Genomic DNA, 20,293 nt, shown 5'->3' on the forward strand with positions numbered 1-20,293 from the left:
GGTAATTCAGTGGTTTTGTCATTGTAGAAAGGTCTTGTAGATATCCACCGAGGTAATTTACCATCCCCAGTACATGTCTAAGTTCGGTTACATGTGTTGGTGCATTCAATTCTCAAATTGATTTTACTGTCTCAGGGCTAGGACTGATTCCATCTTTGTTAAGTCTCTGTCCCCAAAACTTGATTTGGGATAGGCAGAAAATGCAGTTTTCCTTGTTTAGCTTCAGTCAAGACTGAGTGATTAGGCTTTGGACTTCACTGAGGGCTTTGTTGTTCCCTCTGGGGAGGAAGTCATGAAGTGTTCAGAGGATGTATTGTTCTCTCACAACTGCTTCATTACATTTTTTAAGATCGCACAGATTCGTATTTTCCCATTTTTTCTTTCTAACTGGTACCATTGGGGAACACCATGCTGTTGGCTCGGAGATCTTCTTGGTTATGTCAATCGGCTCCATTCTCTTTAACTCACTTTCCACTTTATGAAGTAAGCGGATATGAATCCTAAAAGGTGTATTTACACTTATCCATGTTCAGTATTGTTTTTTAAGTTTGTTGTGTACAGTACAAAATTAGATCCACTTAAGTCAGGTCGACCTACAGCCACCATAGTAATTAAATCGGCTGTTGGTGTTTACGCTACCCTCTTTTTGCCAGTGATGTGTGTCCTCACCTGAATGAGTGAAGTGGGGCATTGTGGGGCACTGTCAGCCACAGTGTGGGGCACTGACAGCCACACAGAGCTCACAGATGGAGCCCCCCCCCCACTGACAGCCCAAGCTGTGAGCCAAGCACAAGGTTCAATTTCACAGCAGGGAGCCTACCAGCAGTTAAACTGACATTCTTGTCAGTTTCATGGCGCTATTATTTCACATTTCATCTTGACAGACCGATCTGTCAGCCCCGTGCAGTGTTCAGAGATGGAGGTCGGGGAACTCACCTCACAGACATGAGGCTCAGGTTCTAGCCCCCACTCTGTGACGTGGAGAAGGTATTTGAATTCAGATCTTCTGCACTACAGAAGAGTGTGCTGGTGTGAATTTTTCTCACTTTGAAGCTGTCAGAGATAGAACACACCCCTAGAGCCAAATTACCGGGGTTTCACAGTTCTATTTACAGCTGTATGTTTTTATGAGTCCACAGGTGTGATTTTCAGCTGCTATCATCTCTTATAAGGATGTTTATGTAAGAGATGGAGCTAATAGCAGAGTTTACACAGAGGGGAGGAAGGAGCGACATTGCCTGAGGAGAAATGAGTGGTGGGAGAGAAACCACTTGCTTTCTCCCTCAGGCCCTGAGGGAATATGAGACTTGTGTAGATGAGGTTCTGTGGTTCAGTCTGAGTTTTAAAAGGATTAATCTCTGTATCTCACATAAGAGAATGTTGGGACCCTTTTTTTCAACACACACCTGAGACAAATCTCTCTGGATTAGGGTGGGTGTTTGCGCGTGCATGTGTGTGCACTTTCCTGTATGCACCAAAGAGTCTGTTACGAAAGCTTCCTCTGCTAGGAAGAAATATACTAACTCCTGCAAGAGGCAAGCATAGCAAGGGAGAGCTGATCGAATAGTTTTAAAATAAAAAAAAATATTCATCATAATTGCTGTTTTGAAGACAGCAAATTTCAAAGAAATTTCCTTTTCGTGAAACAATTTCAAATAGAAACATGATGGCTTTTTAATATTTCATTTTCAAATATTTGGTTTTTTTTTAATTTCACACACTAGTTAATAGGCAGCAGGTTTAAAACCAAAAGGAAGTACTTCTTCACCCCATTCAAAGTCAACCTGTGGAACATGTTGCCAGGGGGTGTTGTGAAGGCCAAAATTATAATGGGGTTCACAAAAGAATTAGATAAGTTCCTGGCAGATAGGTCCATCATTGGCTGTTAGCCAAGATGGTCAGGGATGGAAGCATAGAAGATTAGGGTTGGAAGAGACCTCAAGAGGTCATCTAGTCCCATCCCCTGCTCAAAGCAGGACCAACACCAACTAAATCATCCCAGCCAGAGCTTTGTCAAGCCGGGCCTTAAAAACCTCTAAGGATGGAGATTCCGCCACCTCCCTAGGTAACCCATTCCAGTGCTGCACCACCCTGCTAGTGAAATAGTTTTTCCTTATATCCAACCTAGACCTCCACCACTGCAACTTGAGACCATTGCTCTTTGTTCTGTCATCTACCACCACTGAGAACAGCCTAGCTCCATCCTCTTTGGAAGCCCCTTCAGGTAGTTAAAGGCTGCTATCAAATCCCCCCTCACTCTTCTCTTCTGCAGATTAAATAAGCCCAGTTCCCTCAGCCTCTCCTCATAAGTCATTTGCCCCAGCCCCCAATCATTTTTGTTGCCCTCTGCTGGACTGTCTCCAATTTCTGTAGTGGAGGGACCAAGACTGGACACAATACTCCAGATGTGGCCTCACCAGTGCCGAATAGAGGGGAATAATCACTTCCCTCGATCTGCTGACAATGCTCCTAGTAATGCAACCCAATACGCAATTAACCATCTTGGCAACAAGGGCACCCTGTTGACTCATATCCAGCTTCTCGTCCACTGTAATCCCCAATTCCTTTTCTGCAGAACTGCCGCTTAACCAGTCGATCTCCATCCTGTAGCAGTGCATGGGATTCTTCCATCCTAAATGCCCGCCTTTATGTCCTGCCCCCTGCTTTGCCCATGCGCCACGGTCCAGACCCACAACGCCCGGCCAGCCAGGCCTGCCCCCTGCTCTGCACTTGTCCTTGTTGAACATTATCAGATTTCTTTTGGCCCAATCCCCCAATTTGTCTAGGTCACTTTGTACCCTATCCCATACTGAGCTAGATGAACCAGTGGTCTGGCCTAGTATGTTCGTTCTTAAGTATAAGTTTATTTAATGAAGAACAGAGATTCAAGTGATAGGAAGTAGAAATATTGGAAACAAAATGGTACATATAAAATATCATAATATGCATTCTAGAGCCTAAACTTAACTTGTCACATCATATAGATTAAAAGCTCACACAAAATACTTCCAGTGTCTTACAGCCAAGCTTGGCTGTGATTTTCCATTCATGAAGGGCATTAGATGTTTTCTTTTAATATCAATTTCTCTCCACCAAAGACCTACTGAGGTAGATTCCAAATACATGAGGCTCCCACCTTGCCAAAAATTTTCACAAGGCAACGGTTTAAAGCTTGTAGACATATATAACACCAGGGGGGAAATCTCTCTTTGAATTTATGTTCTCCATGTCGAAGAGGACACAGTTGTTGTTGGTTTCCACCTGCATCATCACACGATCATCCTGAAGCTTTAAACAAGGAAATGGGAAAGAGGCTCCATTATTAACAAGCATTAAACATAAGAGGTGTACCAGGTCCTGCAGAAATGGCCATGTGATGACATGATCCACCACGTCCTTCGCTGGGGAGAGTAGAAGCACACACACACACACACACACAAGTCTAAGCTAGTCTGCAGCAGTTTGAAAGGAAATCCACACACAGCTTGGGTATAATGATTGTTTAGGTGGGTTACTGGTTGTATGGAATGAAGGGGATGGCAATACCTAGACAAATTACAGGATTGGGCCAAAAGAAACCTGATGAGGTTCAACAAGGACAAGTGCAGAGTCCTGCACTTAGGACGGAAGAATCCCATGCACTGTTACAGACTAGGGACTGAATGGCTAGGAAGCAGTTCTGCAGAAAAGGACCTAGGGGTTACAGTGGACAAGAAGCTGGATATGAGTCAACAGTGTGCCCTTGTTGCCAAGAAGGCTAACGGCATTTTGGGCTGTATAAGTAGGGGCATTGCCAGCAGATCGAGGGACGTGATCATTCCCCTCTATTCAACATTGGTGAGGACTCATCTGTAGTACTGTGTCCAGTTTTGGGCCCCACACTACAAGAAGGATGTGGAAAAATTGGAAAGAGTCCAGCGGAGGGCAACAAAAATGATTAGGGGGCTGGAGCACATGACTTATGAGGAGAGGCTGAGGGAACTGGGATTGTTTAGTCTGCAGAAGAGAAGAATGAGGGGGGATTTGATAGCTGCTTTCAACTACCTGAAAGGGGGTTCCAAAGAGGATGGATCTAGACTGTTCTCAGTGGTACCTGATGACAGAACAAGGAGTAATGGTCTCAAGTTGCAGTGGGGGAGGTTTAGGTTGGATATTAGGAAAAACTTTTTCACTAGGAGGGTGGTGAAGCACTGGAATGGGTTACCTAGGGAGGTGGTGGAATCTCCTTCCTTAGAGGTTTTTAAGGTCAAGCTTGACAAAGCCCTGGCTGGGATGATTTAGTTGGGAATTGGTCCTGCTTTGAGCAGGGGGTTGGACTAGATGACCTCCTGAGGTCCCTTCCAACCCTGATATTCTATGATTCTATGTGTCCGAGCCAGGTGGGCTCTACTGAATGCTCGCATGGCTCAGAACATTGCTTGGCTGGCCCGGTCCTCTCCTTTTACCCAACCCAGGGTATAACAGTCTGTAACCCCCTCTGCCCCTGGGTGGTTTATTCACGTCACTCCCATCCTTTATCTTTCGCAGGGATGATCTGAGAGGGAGGAAGCCTGAGAGCATCTTGCCATCAACAATGGCCATGCTGAAGCTATTCCACTTCCCGGCATAACTGAAACTGGAGAGACTGGATCAGTCTGCACCACAAATGAGGAAATGTTCTTCTCCAGAGTACGAATAGCCTGTGAAGACCTTTCTGATTTACCTGTTCCATTGTGATTACTTAATTACCTCTTGGAGAGAGATGGTAGCGAAGAGCCCCCTGGAGCAACAGGCCATTAGAGGAGGCCTCTTAATACAGTGCCTGGTTTCTATGGTGCTGGGTGCTTGTAGCAAGGCGATGGGATACCCCACAGCCCCACGGAGGGACAAGCCTCCCCTAGCACCAACGTGGGTGGAGCCAGTGGATCCTGCGCCCGCCCCCCAGAGGTCACGGCGCAGGACAGGAAGTATAAAAGCCCCGCTGCAGAGCTCACTGGAAAGCCAGCCGCCGGAGAGGCCAGATGCCTGTGGCCTAGCTCCGGGTTGGGAGACGCCGGTAGGCTGCGGCCGACCCGAGGACTGGCCGGGCCAGCCAAGCCTACCCCTGGCCAGCTACCCAGAGGAGCAGCCAAGCCTACCTCTTGCCAGCTACCCTGAGGAGCCGATGGTGCTGGAAACCTCCGAGGACACCACCCTAACCCAGGTACCTTACGAGGGGGAGTCCAGAAGTAGCCTGGGGGCAGCCGACCCTGGTCTAGCCGCAGCACTGCCAGAACCAATGTCAGTGTGTTGCGGTCAGGATCCCCACTGACACAGCAGCGAGTCTTCGGCCGCTGTTAGGGCCCCGGGCCGGGACCCAGTGGAGTGGGTGGGCCTGCGTCCCCCCTGCCACCCCACTCAAGAGTGGCAGTCTCCCCCTCGCACCAGACACTCAGAACCAGGAGATCCTGACTGTTTGTTTACTGCCCCAGCCTGACCCAGGGCCTGGGCTCATATTGAACTATTGGCTCAGCCCCTGCCTAAGTGCCTGAGCTCCTGACTGTTTGTTTACTGGCCCGCCCTGACCCAGGGCTTGGGCCAATAGCGAACTATTGCGAGGCGGTGGGATACCCCACAGCCCCGCAGAGGGACGAGCCTCGGCCGAGCCCTTCTACAGGGCTCTATAAACACCTAGAGACAGAAAGGGTGTTGCCATGAAGCACAGTAAGTTCCATGTAGGGTGAGGGATCTAATGTTCCAGCTGTTTGACTAGGACCATAGTACAAATTATTGGACCGTGTTAACTGAGTCCACTGAATACAAATCACATTTGGGGAGAGGTCCTACTATCAGGAACAGGCAACAGGTGTCTCAGCAGGAGGAAGTGTTTCAGGGGACTCAAGCGCCCCAGGGTTGTGGCTGGAGTAGGGTGACCATATTTCCCAAACGGAAAACATGACACTGCAAGGGGCTGGCCCAAGCTGCTTGCCTGAGCCACTCTCCCCATGCAGGGCTGGGGCCGCTGCTCGCTCAAGTCCTGCCTGCCCCGCACACGAGGCTGTCGCCACTCACTGGAGCCCTGCCTGTCCCCTACCTGAGCACTGCCTGTCCCCCTGTGCAGGGCTACCATCGCCCCTCCCCCCTGCATCACACTACAAGAGCAAATGGGACAAATGCCCACTTTTGCCAAAAAAGTCAGGACAGCCAGGATAGGGCTTAAAAAAGGAACTGTCCTGGCCAAAATGGGACATATGGCCACCCTAGGCTGGAGAGAACCCAGTGTACTTACAATGGCTGCTGCAATGTGGCAACTACAATGTAAATTATTCATTGGTCATATGCATGTTGTGGTTTGTATTCATCCCTATAACAACAAGGTGGCTAAATGGGGGCAGGGAGCAAACGTGAATCATCCCCATTATAAAACAGCACTAACACTGTACTCAACTGTCTAGTGTATATGTGCACTGCAGGGCATTGTTAGATGGAATAAGAAGTGCTTAGTTGTAGGCTCTATACTGCTAACAGCTAGTGGAGAATCTCCTTTAGCTCCAGTCATTGAGGCCTGGGGTTTGGGGTAGGAGAAGCCGAGTCCTATGTGCACAGTCACAGTGCAGCCCTGAGGGACCATGCAGTGCAGCAGAGTGACAACAGGGAAGTCCTTGGGTGCCACAGATTTGTTCCAATATTTATAATCGGTAATCCTGTTTTAAACCCTCCTCTCCCCCGTTTCCCAGTTGGCTGGTTCTTATCATTCAGGGAGCTTGGGCAATGGTGGGAAGCGACCTGTCTGAAAGGAGAAGGTCAAACTTTGCAGCAAGGGTGCTGTGCAGGACAGATTCACTGTCTGCAGAGAGACTGAAACCAAATATCTTTTTGGGCACAAGTATATTGTATCTCAGGATTGTGTAGAACAAAGGGGAAATAATCCTGACAATAAAACCCCAGTCACTCCCATCCTGCATTTAACACTGTGGCAGTTCTCAAACACCTTTCGGACAGACCTGCCTCTACCCTCTATTTTCCACTTCATTAATTCAGATTCAGATTCACTTATGACTCAAATCCTCCAGGCAGATGCTTGTATCTGCAATGGAGACACAATCCATTGCTATTAATGCCCCCGAGAAACCTCACTGCCTGGGAAAGAAGAAAACCATAGAACTCAAGAGGATGCAATTGTCACAGATTTCAACTGGAAATGCATCTACTTTTCTGATCAGGATGATTGAAAAGGATGTTGCCATCATGGAGACAACTTACAATGGAGTCAAACGTCTTGCTCTGGACAGACAGCAGTGGGGAAAATAGTTTGCTTCATGTGCCACTAGGAGATTCTAAAGCTAAAGCTAGGAGATGCTAAAGCTGAAAAACAAAGCTACGTCTCTGAGTGCAGAATTGGACTGAAGAGGCTTAGGACAAAGAGTTCCTTCAGAACAGTGAGGGAAACACAGGGACACAATACATGAAGGAATGAAGGTGTGAATAAAGAATGAAACAAAAAACCTAAAAGAATGAAACAAAACAAAAGAAACATAGAAAGAATGAATGAAAAAACAAGAAAGAGGCATTTACAAGAATGGTTCATTACTGGGTGGAGCTGCCCACACTGAGGGGCAGTGGGCTGGGGGTCGCTGAGCTGCACATAGACACAGCCTTTGCTATTCACATACAGGGAACATCAGGCAGGGCAGTCTGCTGGAGCAGCAGGCGGTTCTTGCTGTCCACTTGCAAGCTCCTTTTGAAGGATTTGCTGGAGTGGATTTTGATGGAGTTTTGGCTGTCCTTGGTCCTTAGTGTGGATGTGAAATTAGAGGCAGTGCAGTATAACATGCATACACAGTGCTTAATCAGAGAGTCCTAGGTACCAGTTCACACCCAAGGGTTTGTTTTACATGGCTGTATCTGAGCATATCATGTGAGCTGTGGGCTGAGGGAGACGCTGCAAATTCCCTCCCTTTGCTGCCCTCCCTGCTGGTTCTAGTCTCATCAGTACAGAATTTAGAGAGATGCCTTTATGTTTTGTGCAGATGAGGGCGCTCTGGGTCACCTCCTTTTCCATGTGTTCAGGCTGCTCAGCATAGAGGGGAGGAGACCCAAGCAGATGTGACTTCATGAAATGCTAAGCATGGTGTTCTGGTCTGCCCTGGCCTTGGTGCTCCCTATAGGGAATGGGGGGCTACAGTAACCAGCAGATTACACGCATAGCAAGTGGTGTTATGGTGGGGAAGGGGACTAGAAGAACTGGCTGTGAGGAAAATCTGCCCATAGCTTAGCAGGCAGGGGTCAGGCATGCCCATTCTTCTGAGGCCAACCCCATCCCGCTCTGTGGCTGGAGCCTGCAAGGTCCCCAACAGATCATGTTTGTCACATTTACCAAGCACTGGGTCTCCTGAGGAGAAGGAGTCTTATTTGGGGTCCACTTTAGCTTCGTTGCAGCTTTCCTCATCCCCAGCTGAGCGGATTTCAGCACATGTAGGAAAAATCCTAACTAGCTTCCAGCAATGATTGGGGTGAGACAGAAAGTATGTTCCCCCCTCTCAGGGGTCAGGACTTTCTACCATACCTCAACCAACAGGGGCTTGATCAGGATGTTCTTCCATCCTATCTCCAGCTCCCGGGATGTCCCATTCCCACAGGCTCCAGGGTTTGGCTTTGTCTCGGCACTAACCATGAAATTCACGATACCTGAGATATAATTGCCCATGTACCAAACCAGAGAGAGAGAGGATTAAATCCTGAGTGACTCAAAGTAGTGCTGGCTTCATGCTAAACTGATCAGAATGAGCCCCAGTAGAGAGATTTTCATCCACAGGGCGCTGCACAGACATTACCCATCCTTGTCATGTGAGGTAGGGAAGCTGAGCTCTTCAGCCAAGCAGGCAACGTCAAGTCCTTCCAACAATGGAGCCCTGAGCCCTATAGCCAAGACTGACAGAGTGGGGAGGGAGCTCTTGTGGCATCCAGCACGCCAACTCTCAATCACAGGTAAACAAACGGCACCGACAGGAGACTGGGGCACACACAGCAAAGAGAGGGACAGAGCAGGTGCCTGTGCGGGGTAAAGACAGAAGGAGAGGGAGAGTGAGCACCAGACACTCAGAGCTTACCCAAAACCGTGGGTGAAGTCGTCCAGAAGTAGGTTCTCCTCTCATCAGCACACACACAACCATTGTCACCCTTTGGGGAGAGGGGCTGGGCCTGGTAATCCTGGGTACTGGCCGATGAAGTATTGACCTGAGAGCAGGAGAGACATACTGGTGTGGTGCAGGCTGCGTGTGACACAGGTACTGCTGTGCTGCTCAAGGGGTGAACATTGGAGCATTGGAGGAGCTCCCGTCACCCCGATCTCTGCTGGGACTCAATACTGACCATTCAGGACAGTAACGTCAGGGGTAGGGGAGGATTCTTCAGAGAAGGCAAACCGAGCTCCCTCTCACCCATGTCCAGCAGGTTCCCAGCACTGCCACCGCAAGGCGGTACTGCACACAGGCATGCTGCTGTGTGCAAGGTCCTGTCCTGGGCCAGAGAGGTTAAGCCCACCCCCTTCCTGCTCTCTTTCATGGCCAGACCAGGGAAAAATAAACCCTCCATGGCAGTTGTCAGAGGTAACCTAGTGTCCTGGCCTGGGTTTGTTCACACGTGTGCACGTGCACTCCCTGCCAAGGAAGGGAGCAGAGAGGGAGTGGGACAGAACGCACCTGGATGCATTTGTCCAGGTAGTTGAAGATGTTGACTCTAAGGAGGAAGTCTTCCCCACAGATGATGGAGTAGGGCAGGATGAGGTCAATGAAGAAAGGCTGGAAGGCTGTCAGGGAGACAGGCACAGAGATCCTGAATCCAGCCGCCTCCTCCAGGCAGAAGGCACTGGCTTTCCATTCGGTGATGGTGTTGGGGATGGTGAATGAGACGCTGGCATTTCCAGTGGAACTGAGAGATGATCTTTAAGATAGAGACTTTGGGTTGGATTTTCAAAAGCACCTAAGTCACTGGGAGTTTGGCATCTAACTCCCGTCATTATTTTTTAAAATTCCACCTCTTACCAATGTTTAAACCATTGTTTGTATACTATATTTGGGGTTTAATGCACAGTAATATTTTGTGTGTTAGAGAGTGAAGGTCTTAGCTATGAATATTACCTTTGGAAGGATGATTTTGAACAGAATTGACATTTTTAGTAATTAGGTAACTGACTAAATTCCTAAGCTTTAACTTTAGCATTATACTGGTTGAACTGTTATGGATGTTCCCATAATATAATTGGCATATAAAATTAATTGGTAAATCAACAAAGCACTTAAACTTGTACTAATTTTAAGCATGTGCTTAAGTCCCATTTAAGTCACTTTGCTTTTAATTATTTTGTTTCCTTGAGCTCATACTTTGAGACTTCTTCTCCTGAGCCGTTACTTTTACACTTGGGGCTGCTCGGTAGTTTGTGGTACTTGTATTTGAGGCTATCTTATAGTTGCTCTGGTCTTCTTTCTGGTAATTACAGTGTGTATTACAGCCTTCTGGTCTAAGGAAAGCTGGCTACAGAGATGCTTATTGTAATTTATTTCATTTAAGTGGGGTTATATATTCGAGCGGTGGTGTAAATATTAAACAATTAACATTACTGTCAGGCTAACCTGCACGCTGGCTTGTCACTAAATTAAAAATGCTTTTGCACCTGTGCTTCGGAGTCATTTTAAAACAATGTCCTGCACCTTCAAATAAAAATATGCTTTCTTGTCAGGGTTTCCCTCCATCTCCTGGTAGCAGCAGGAGTGGCGGAACCGAGAGTGATGGTGGGAGGGAGTGGGCTGGTGTCCCTGCAATGGGAATATTGTGGCATCCCTGCAATGGAAATATTGTGGGGACTCAGGTAAACTTACATGTCTGTGGGGGGAGAAAGGGACAGAAGGAGGGAGGTGAGAGCAGGACGCAGAGTGGCTGGAGTGGCTGCCATGGGGCCAGGGACCCAGAGTGGCTGGAATGGGCCCAGGAGCAGGTGGGAACCCTTGAAACCCTCCTTCCCAGTCTGGAGCCAGCTGCCTCTCCCTTCCAACTGATGAGTCTCAGCACCGCTCCTCACTCACCCTCCTATCCCTTCCCAAGGCCTGCTGAAGTCAGTGAGAGTGTTTGGATGAGGGTTTGGATCAGGCCATAGGTCAATATTCACTTTGGTGAGGATTCTCCTTAGTGCTGGGTGGGGGATGGTGCATAGACAGCATGATTCCCCTCCCCCCCCCCCCCCCGCAGCCCTGCTCCCTTATGCCTACCCCTGACAACAGCATGGATCCACTTACCTGTGGAGGGGCTACCACGGAGGCTGGAAGAAGGGAAGCTACAAGGACACAGATGAAGCACTACACTGTTCTGCTCTTCTTAGCAAGAGATCCACCAAGTTTTCATCCCTTCCACCCACAAAAACAGATGGGATGATATGGCCCATAATTTTCTCAATTAAAACCAGTGGTGCAAGTAAAATCCATTTCTTACCAGTACGGGGGAGAGTGGGGGACACCAGCTAAGGGGGGGTGGGGGTACGTGACCTCCCCATGTGACCCTCCTTTTAATTCTTCCACCCCCTCCCCAGCCACAGAGCTGCCTCTCCATCCTCCGCCTGTATACTACAGCAGTGGGGAAAGGAGCAGAAAGCTGGCAGCTCCTCCAGTGGCTGTACCGCCCCCAGCCCTGCCCCCCTCCCAGCTCTGTCCTCCGGCAGGGCTGCTGCTGTACGGATGGAGGAGACGCAGCTTTCTGGAAGGGCAGGGGCGGGGCTGGGGGCCGTACAGCTATGCCAAAAGGAACTGCCAGTGTGCGGCCATTGGCTCCTCCTGCGTCTTACTGGTACGCTGTACCAGCGATAAATATTTTGCTGGTACGGTGTACCGTACCGCCGTAATTGCACTGCTGATTAAAACAGAATCCCGCATATTAAACAGAACTTTTGGAACATCTTGGGTGGCCTGTTTGTGATTAGAAATCAACCAGACAAGCAAATATTTCAGTTACCTTGTCCTCCCAATTCCCACACCGCCAGTTTGTTTGTGTTCCAACTGCTGTCACTCGTTGGATGTTTAGACTGCATAATGTTTTGCGCACTAAGTTAAACCAACAGTGTAGCTCTAAATTTGCAATAGAGCAAATCGATACAAAATAACAAATCTGGGTGCTTATTCAAAGTCAACAACAGCAGGTAAACATAGAAACCTGACATATTTTGAGAGCTGTATGTCCCAAGAATGGATGAGAAACATTTTGTGCTGTTTACAGAATATAACATGTCTTGTGGCTATCTACAAAACACCTCTGCCCTAGTGGAAAGTGCACTCTAATGGTGATAGAGCCAGATCCAAAGCTCATTGAAATCAGTGGGAGTCTTTCCATGAACTTCAGTGGGCCTAGGATCATACCTATCAAGCAGAGGGGCTGGAACTTTGGAGACTTGGATTCTATTCCTGACTTTGTCACACTGACTTCCTCTTTCAGGGTCTATTCTATAGCAGAAAAGGTTTGTTGGTATAGCTATACAAGTATAGTTATATTAAACCCTTCTAGTGTACATTCAGTGTCTACCAGCAAAAAATGTGATTTTACTGGTATAGCTTATACCAGTTCCCCAAACAAAATAAGGACCTTTATACTGGTATAACTGCGCCTACACTAGGGATTTTGCCAGTATAAAAGTGTAAAAAATCATACCCCTAATCAACATTATTATACCTGCAAAAGATTCTAGTGTAGATCTGGGTTTAAGTGTTAGTTGTCCCTTCTGTAAAATGGAGATGATAATAATATTAATCCACGGATGAAAAGCTCTTTAACTTCTTCAGAAGGAAGATGTGGTCCATGTGAAGTGCTATTATTACTCAGAGGAACTGGAATAACCTCATATTTGGAGGGACACAACGTTTCTAACTTGTTTTGTAAATCAGGAAATAGGTGGGGTAAAACATTATGTTCTTATACTGGGCAGTACTACTCTATGGGGCCCTGTAGCAAAGAGGCATGGCCTCCTTCAGAGATTGACAGTGAGGGAGGGCCAGACAGCCCCTGGTGGGCAGAACCAGGAAGCAGACAGGAAACAGGAAGTATAATAGGTGGGTGCTGTAGGGCAGTCAGGAGGCAGCTGCCCAAAGAAGTGGATGTGTTCTCCCACTCTGATGCAGGAGGCTGCAGAAAACTCCAGTTACCCTGAAAACTTGCCCAAGCTGCTAGACTGACCGATGCCTAAGAGTTGCTGGGATTGCCACTGGCTGTATACCCCCAGGAGATGGAGGATGAGCCTGGGGTTCAGGTACACCCTGAGGGGAGGGGAGAAAGGAGCCCAGAGATAGCCAACTGCAGTCTGGCTGCAGGAGCATCTGAAATGCGGTCAGTGTGTTGCAGTGGGATTCCCTCCTGACCCAGTGGCAGACCTCTCTGCCACTGTTAGGGCCCTGGGTTGGGACACAGTGGAGTTGGGCAGGCCTGTGTTCCCCTACCCCTGCCAGCCCACCATTGGAGTGGCAGTACTCCCCCTCTTCAGGCCAAGAGGCCTGTGCTTGTCTGGCTCCCACCAGAGCCAGGACAAGAGATTATACCTGCGCACCTGACCCCTGGTTGGTGGGCTAGACTCTTTGGTGGGTGCCTGACCCCTGGCTTGGGGGTAGGGGGGAGTGGCCCTAGACTGTGTTTGGTACCCTGCCCTGTCTGAGGGCCTGGGTTCCTGACAATGCCCTGCCTGAGGGTTGGGCTTTAGACTGCTTGGTGCCCTGCCCTGCCTGAGGGCTTTGGCCCCTGAACCTCTTCTCTCTCGCTGGTGGGATCGAGCACTGAGACTGGTAACTTCCCCATTATTTTAGACCAGTGCTGGGCAACCTGCAGCTCCCATTGGCTGGGAATGGTGAACCATGGCCGCTGTGAGCAGCTATGCAAATGTAAACAAATGGTCTGGTGGCCTGCCAGCTGATTACCCTGACAGACTGTGTGTGGCCATCAGGTTGCCCACCATTGTCCTAGACTGCCCTTCAAGGAGGAGTGACAGCAAAGAGGTGTGGCCTCTCTCAGATTGACAGCCAGGGAGGACCCCCCACACACACACCTACATGCCCCTTTGCACTGGTCCATCAGCACAAACAGGCCAGAAACTTGACAGAAATGGCCAGATGAGATTTCTCCAGTGTAAGGGAAATCCCCAAAGAACCTACAGCTGCCACAGGGGCTTCCTTCAGCCTGTGCCTCCTCTGCCTCACCTGCATGCTGGGGGAGCTCTTGTGGAACCCAGCTCTGCATTGTGGACCCTCTGTGTAAGTCTCAGAATCCTCTCCCTCCTGCATTTTCTTACACTTAAAGAGGCGGTACTCAGAAAACAGAACCCAAGCTGCTTTCTCCACGATAAGTATGTATTTAAAAATCTAACTGCCGACACTAAGGGTTGGGGAACTGACCTGACCTTCCACCCAAACTCACACCTAGCCTTCCTGCCATTTTAGAAATGTCTGGATAGCCATTTTCATTCTTGCTTGCCTCTATACTGGGCTCCAGCGAGCACTGGAAGTGGTAATGCCTAAATGCCGTGAGACCAGCTCATCAGAAGCAAAGAGTACTTTAAATGTGCTGGCAAACCATGCAAATCTTAGTGTTCCCACGCACAAGGCTGTTCCACAGTGTGCTGTTCCCTGATCTCCCCTGCTTCAGAAGCCATGGTACCAAAGCTGTAGGATGGGCATTGATGCTGACTGTCTTAGTGTTATCTTGCAGGTTTGCTGGGGCTTTTCTTCAGCTTGGCCCCCTTTCCCATCCAATGGTTGGTCTTTAGCCAAAACTTGTGGAGCCCCATGTGCACTATACTCATGTTAAAAGGCATCCAGGGGCTTAGAGGAAGGGAGGGCTGCTACTTTGACATTGTATGTGAAATGACATAACTTGAGCTGTGTTCACCCCATCTGCGTTTAGAAGCAGGGTTACGAAGATGATGTGGCCCAGGTTGTCTATCTGCTCCTGAAAGGATTTACAATAAAAATACTGATAAGTCCAGTAAAAGGAAGCAGTTATTCTCCCCTCCAAAAAAATGCATTTTAATTATTGAAGTCCATCCATTAATTGATGTGCCCATTGTGTATTTATTCCTTTGTGGCTCCCTGAGAACAAGATTAGATACTGGGAATGAGGAAGGGCTTTGTTACAAAAGGAGAGGATGGTTAATTTTTGACACCAGGCAATTAGAAAGTTATGTTTGTATAATAGTCAAGTCACTCTCTGTGCTGTGGCTCACTCACCTGCATGTCATCACCTTTGTGAGAAGTGTCAATAAATATTACACAAGTACCTCTTTCTAAGCACAAAACTCCTACTGGGGGAATTCCCAGAGCATCCTATAAAAGGGATCCCACTGCCTTTCTCCATCGTGTCTGTTTGCTGAGAAGATGAAGTATGCAAACTTGGCTGTGCTGCTGGTCTTTCTACAAAATGCCATTGCAATGAATGCAGCCAGCACCATGCTCCAGAATGTGGTAAGATGCATATTATGACTTTCACAGGCTCTAATATATACTTTTTTCCTCCCGCTATTCAGGTTGGGAGAATCTTTTAAAATTGAGGCAAGTTTTCAGATCTCCACTTGTTCTGTGAGCGCTCCGCATGTAGCAAGTGTAAAATATCACCTTTAACAAATGTCCTGGGACTTAATTATAAATTTGAAAACAAATTACACTGTTTTAAAAACAGCCAAATTCTGTTTTTGGTTAGGCAAATGCAACTCCCATTGAGAATCTGACTAGTTTAAATGCAAAATGCAGGTTGAAATTAATTAGCTGTGATTTGTACTTGAGACTAACTCAATCCAAAACCACAGATGCAAACACCCCTCATCCTTTGGAGTGTTCTAGATCTAGATTTAGATCTCAGGTTCATTTTCCCAGCACTTTGAAAACACAATGCACTATATGAGTTTTAGGTGATACTATCAATGCAGTCTCTTGGTCTAATAGGCCTTGTAGTGCTGGGATTTAGGTAGTGAACTCAGCATCTAAAGGGAGGGAATGTTTTTCACTGCAGCATCCTTAAGCAGTGGCAATTCCTGGTGGTAAGAATCAAGGCTGAAGTGTAAATATATATGTAAGCAGAGTCAGGATGAGCTCTACCCTGACATCTGGTGGTGAATTATGGTGAGTGTGGAAAAGAACTCCAGGGGCTGATCTTGTTTGCATAGGCACACCCACTCGCCTGGCATGAGACAACAGCAACTGATAGTGGTTACTTTGGATGGGGTGGGATCCCCAGTTTCTCTGTTATTGGGGCAGAAGGAATAAAGTGGTGTTACCCTGATTATGTGAATGAAGGACAATGAAACTGTTTTATGACAGAGGATCTCACCATCACCTAAGTAGCACTCGCTAGACAAGGGACATGGGTTCCACAACCCAGTGATTTTTAAAGTGAATGGGGACAGGTATTTGTACTTGATGGTATGGGCACCTTTTGAGGGCCTGAAACACCAATTGCACTATCTTTTCTCTCTACTGTTGAATGTCAGAGCTAACTTTGATTCCATTAGGAATCTAGTTACAGCCTGCTGAGCTGAACTCACTTTGGGCCAATGGTGCACCAGCACTGGGACTCCCCTACTATGAGCTGAAATCACTAAAAGCTGAGATCACTGAGTGCTGTGTTAACCAGTGGGGGAGCCTGAAGCTATATTGCTAAGCGGTTGGCAGAGCAGTTTAGAGGAGCGGCATGGATTCTTGCGGAGACAGTTGGAACGGCAAGCGGAGCTGTTTGCGGGGACGGCTGGAGCGGCTCACAGGTCGGGGAGCGGAGCAGCTTGTAGAGCAGAGCAGTTTGTGGGACGGCAGGAAGTGGACTGGCTCGTGGTGAAGGCTGTGGCGGAACCCCACGGAGAGATGGCCGGTCGGCCTTGGATCACGTAAGGTGCCCCTTAACACCCTGTGTGCCCCCCTTTTACTCTGGGGCTGCACCGACCAGGGACAGAGACTTTGGGGGTTGTTGGACTTTTGGAACTTTGGGTGGTTGCTGGACCCAAGAGACTTTGGGGGTGTTGGACTTTGGGGACTCTGGGTGATTTTTGGGTTGCTGGATTCAAGAACCAAAGGGAAAGGACACGGCCCAATTTGCTGGGGTGGGTTTTTTGCTCATGGTTTGTGTTAGGAATCCTGTTTGTGGTGGGGTTTTTTTTTCAATTTAATGCTGATGTCGTTTACCTCATGTTATTAAACATTTTCTGCTACACTCAGACTCCGTGCTTGCGAAAGGGGAAGTATTGCCTCTTAGAGGCGCCCAGGGGGTGGTATGTAATTGTCCCAGGTCACTGGGTGGGGGCTCGAGCCAGTTTTGCATTGCGTTATTGAAATGGAACCCCTAGATACAGAACCCGGCCCTTGTTGCTGCCAACTTAGATGGGCAGAAGGGTTACATATAATCTGAGAATGGGAGAATTTAGTATGTCAGGAATTTCTCATTATGCTCACCCTTGGGTAAACCATAATTTGTGCAGATATTTGTAAAATTTATTTATGATCCTTGTAACTCTGCTGTTAATCACTATCAGCCCCCCTGTACAACACGATCAGGGGGCCAGACCAATGGCTGCATACATTACCTTTTTGACAAGCTGGCACAAACCCCCCTGTTTTCTCTGAATCCATTTAAACAAGTGGCCCTTTTCCTGCCATCTTCCAGTTCCTCAGCTGTCCAAATGGCTGTTTTAGGGGCTCCTTAGGAGTGGGACTGTCTGACTGGCTGGGGGATGAGGGAGCAGGTGATGGGGATGCAGCAGCTTGAGGATCTGAACAGGTTCTTGGAAGGAGTACTAGGAGGCCTGCAGGGGAACGCACTAAAACTGGGGCTCCAGAGCACCGTCAGAATGGAGTTGTACAGCTGGGGATGACCCCTGCCATGCAGAGCTCCTGCAGGAATGGAGCATTGCTCTTGTATGGCTGACTAGAGCTACCTCCTTGTGCAAGCCCCTTCCTGCCCCCACGCCTTTAGTTTAATCACCCCATTTGATGCATAGTTTATCAAATGGTTTTGCAAGCACTGGCGATTGCCACGGTTCCCATTCGGTGGAGCTCAGCTATGTACGTTGGTGGGCTGCGTCCCTGCAGTATAGTGTCTTGCGCAGTACACGGGACCTTGACTGTAGACTCCCAGGGATGCATGTTAAGATTCAAGAGTGACATCCAATCTTGCCAGTGCTATGCAGGGGTAGGACCTGAAACCTTATTCCATACGATGGCAGTGAGATGGTATATATTACTTTAACATGAATAATGCACATTGTTTTGGATAGACTGAGCATCTGCTGCCTTTCATTGATCACATGTAGCTTTTTTTTCCAAAGGAAGGACTCCATGAAACAGCATTGTACCAGAAGAAACATTAACTGTCTCAGCAGTCAGTCGGAAATCCCAATCAACGTTAGAGCTGCTGGAGATGGCTCCTTTGAAATCAAAGTTTCAGAATATTGAGGAATCTGGACTGCTGTTTGGATGTTGGGAGTGGGAGAGGGGGTCATGATAGTGAGTTGCGTTGTAACAGGCGTTTGTTTCCTTTCCAGTCTACACCTTTCTCCCCTGTTGGAATAGACACTCTTATAATAATTTTAAAAGTAGTTTGGTGGGTTTCTGATATTTAAATCCACTTTTTAAAAAGTTCTTAATTTAATCAATTAAGATCTAGATAAAGGGCAGTTTGTAATCTGTATCAGGGATTTAAAAAGTACCACAAAGTACCAAGCTAGCACAAATGGGGGCCTTATCAAAGGTAAGTACAATAACCATATTTGTCTGTTCGTTGGATATTTTCCTCTGCTCCTTTTTTTCACTGTTCCTGCTAAGCAGAATGCAAATCCAGTAATGTGGGGAGTCTGAGGGTGACCATTTCAAAAGCACCAAGGGACTTTTTTAATAGTGACCTAGGCCCAGATTTTTAAAAGCTATTTCAGCATTGTGGCACTCTGTTGTAATGCCTACCCAAGTTAGGTGTCAATTCCCTTTTCAAAAGGATTTAGGCAGATAGGAGCTCAAATATAGGGGTTGTGTTAATCCAATAAAAAGCACAGTGTGGAACAGAAGCCTGTTTCTCTCACTTCATTAGAAGTGGACAAATTTAGTCATGGTACAAAACTACTCATAAAAACAATATTCAACAGCCAATATTTTATTATTTTTTTAACTCTAGCTGCCCCAAGTAAAAAACTTTGTTTATACCCCTGTGCACTGATGGAGAGAGCAGTGATGCATGGCCATGACTCCACTCAGTACCCTGCAGGAGAAGGCATACCAGCTACTGCAGGTTGGGGGAGTTTTTAAGTCTTCAGCTCTCCTGTTTACCAGGGCTGGCTGAAAAATATCAAATGAAACGTTCCCAGTGAGGAAAACAGGGTTTAGTCAAAATCAAAATTTTCCATGAAAATTGGTCTAATTTCTGTGGCTTCTTCCATCAGTGAAATACAAACAAAACTTTGTAAAGTGCTTTGAAATTAATGGACTAAAATCACCAAGTGGCTCTGTTGCAAAGACCATTAAAAGCAATGACTCCCTATAAGATTTAATATTTCCTGCTCTGCCATTTACTGACTCACTGTCTGATCTTAGAAAAATCACTTAACTTTCCTGTACCTCCATTTTTTCCAGTGTTAAAATGGTTATAGTATTTAACTACCTCTATAGGGGTGTGGTGAAGTTTAATGAATTGATATAGGAAAATACCTTCTTCATTGGAAGAAATTATTACAACTTAATAAATGCTTTCAGGGTCAATATTATTATCACAGCTTAACTTTTCCCCTGCTTGGGGACTCAGTCCTTTGCTGTTGATTCCTAGTAGCATGTTTATTTGGTTTCTGAAACTTGTTCTTACAGCCATTTGCCAATGTGACCGGCCCTTTGAATGACAATGGAGTATGCCAATGCTCAGTGTACCTGCCAGACACCGTGTTTCCTGTGCAGAAGGTCGAGATCCTGGAAATCACAGCCCAAGTGCTTTCTGAGAAATTTGAAAGAGAACTTATTAAAGTAAGGATTTTTGGTTTTTCTTTTTTAAAAACTGACAAGTCCTATTTTTAGTGAATGTGAAACAGTCCAGCAGTCAGAACTTCGCAGGGCCTGTCTTCAAGCAACTGCAGTGAGGGGCATGTAAAAATCACAAGGGAAAGGGTGATTAAACATAAAATGTTCAATATTGTAGCATGCAAGCAGGGCCTTATAATATGAGTTTCAAGTATCCTCGGGCCTCATTCCTGGGCCTATAGGCACATGGTGTTCTTTGAGGGATGGAGGAAGGGCTTTGCTACTCTTTATGAACCATGGAACAGTCTTGTTGGCCTGTAATTGCTATATACAGTTAC

The 20,293-nt window shown here is 47.3% G+C and overlaps 3 protein-coding genes across 3 annotated transcripts in view; 1 reads left to right on the forward strand and 2 right to left on the reverse strand.

The window, feature by feature from the left end:
* The window catches only part of LOC135873059 (alpha-2-macroglobulin-like), a 1,316,454-nt gene that overhangs the window by 597,766 nt on the left and 698,395 nt on the right, over nucleotides 1-20,293 (reverse strand). The window lies entirely within an intron of this gene.
* The window catches only part of LOC135890878 (scavenger receptor cysteine-rich type 1 protein M130-like), a 152,081-nt gene that overhangs the window by 63,269 nt on the left and 68,519 nt on the right, over nucleotides 1-20,293 (reverse strand). The gene's annotated exons all lie outside the window — the stretch shown is intronic.
* LOC135873063 (olfactomedin-4-like) overlaps nucleotides 15,271-20,293 on the forward strand; it is a 33,374-nt gene continuing 28,351 nt past the window's right edge. Inside the window, exons 1-2 of the mRNA XM_065397538.1 lie at nucleotides 15,271-15,440; nucleotides 19,809-19,961. Coding sequence (XP_065253610.1) covers nucleotides 15,354-15,440; nucleotides 19,809-19,961 — 240 coding nt within the window. The 5' untranslated portion in view covers nucleotides 15,271-15,353. The remainder of the gene's footprint in view (nucleotides 15,441-19,808; nucleotides 19,962-20,293) is intronic.

The sequence above is a fragment of the Emys orbicularis genome, chromosome 1 (genome assembly GCF_028017835.1).
Source record: "Emys orbicularis isolate rEmyOrb1 chromosome 1, rEmyOrb1.hap1, whole genome shotgun sequence".
Lineage (NCBI taxonomy): Eukaryota > Metazoa > Chordata > Testudines > Emydidae > Emys > Emys orbicularis.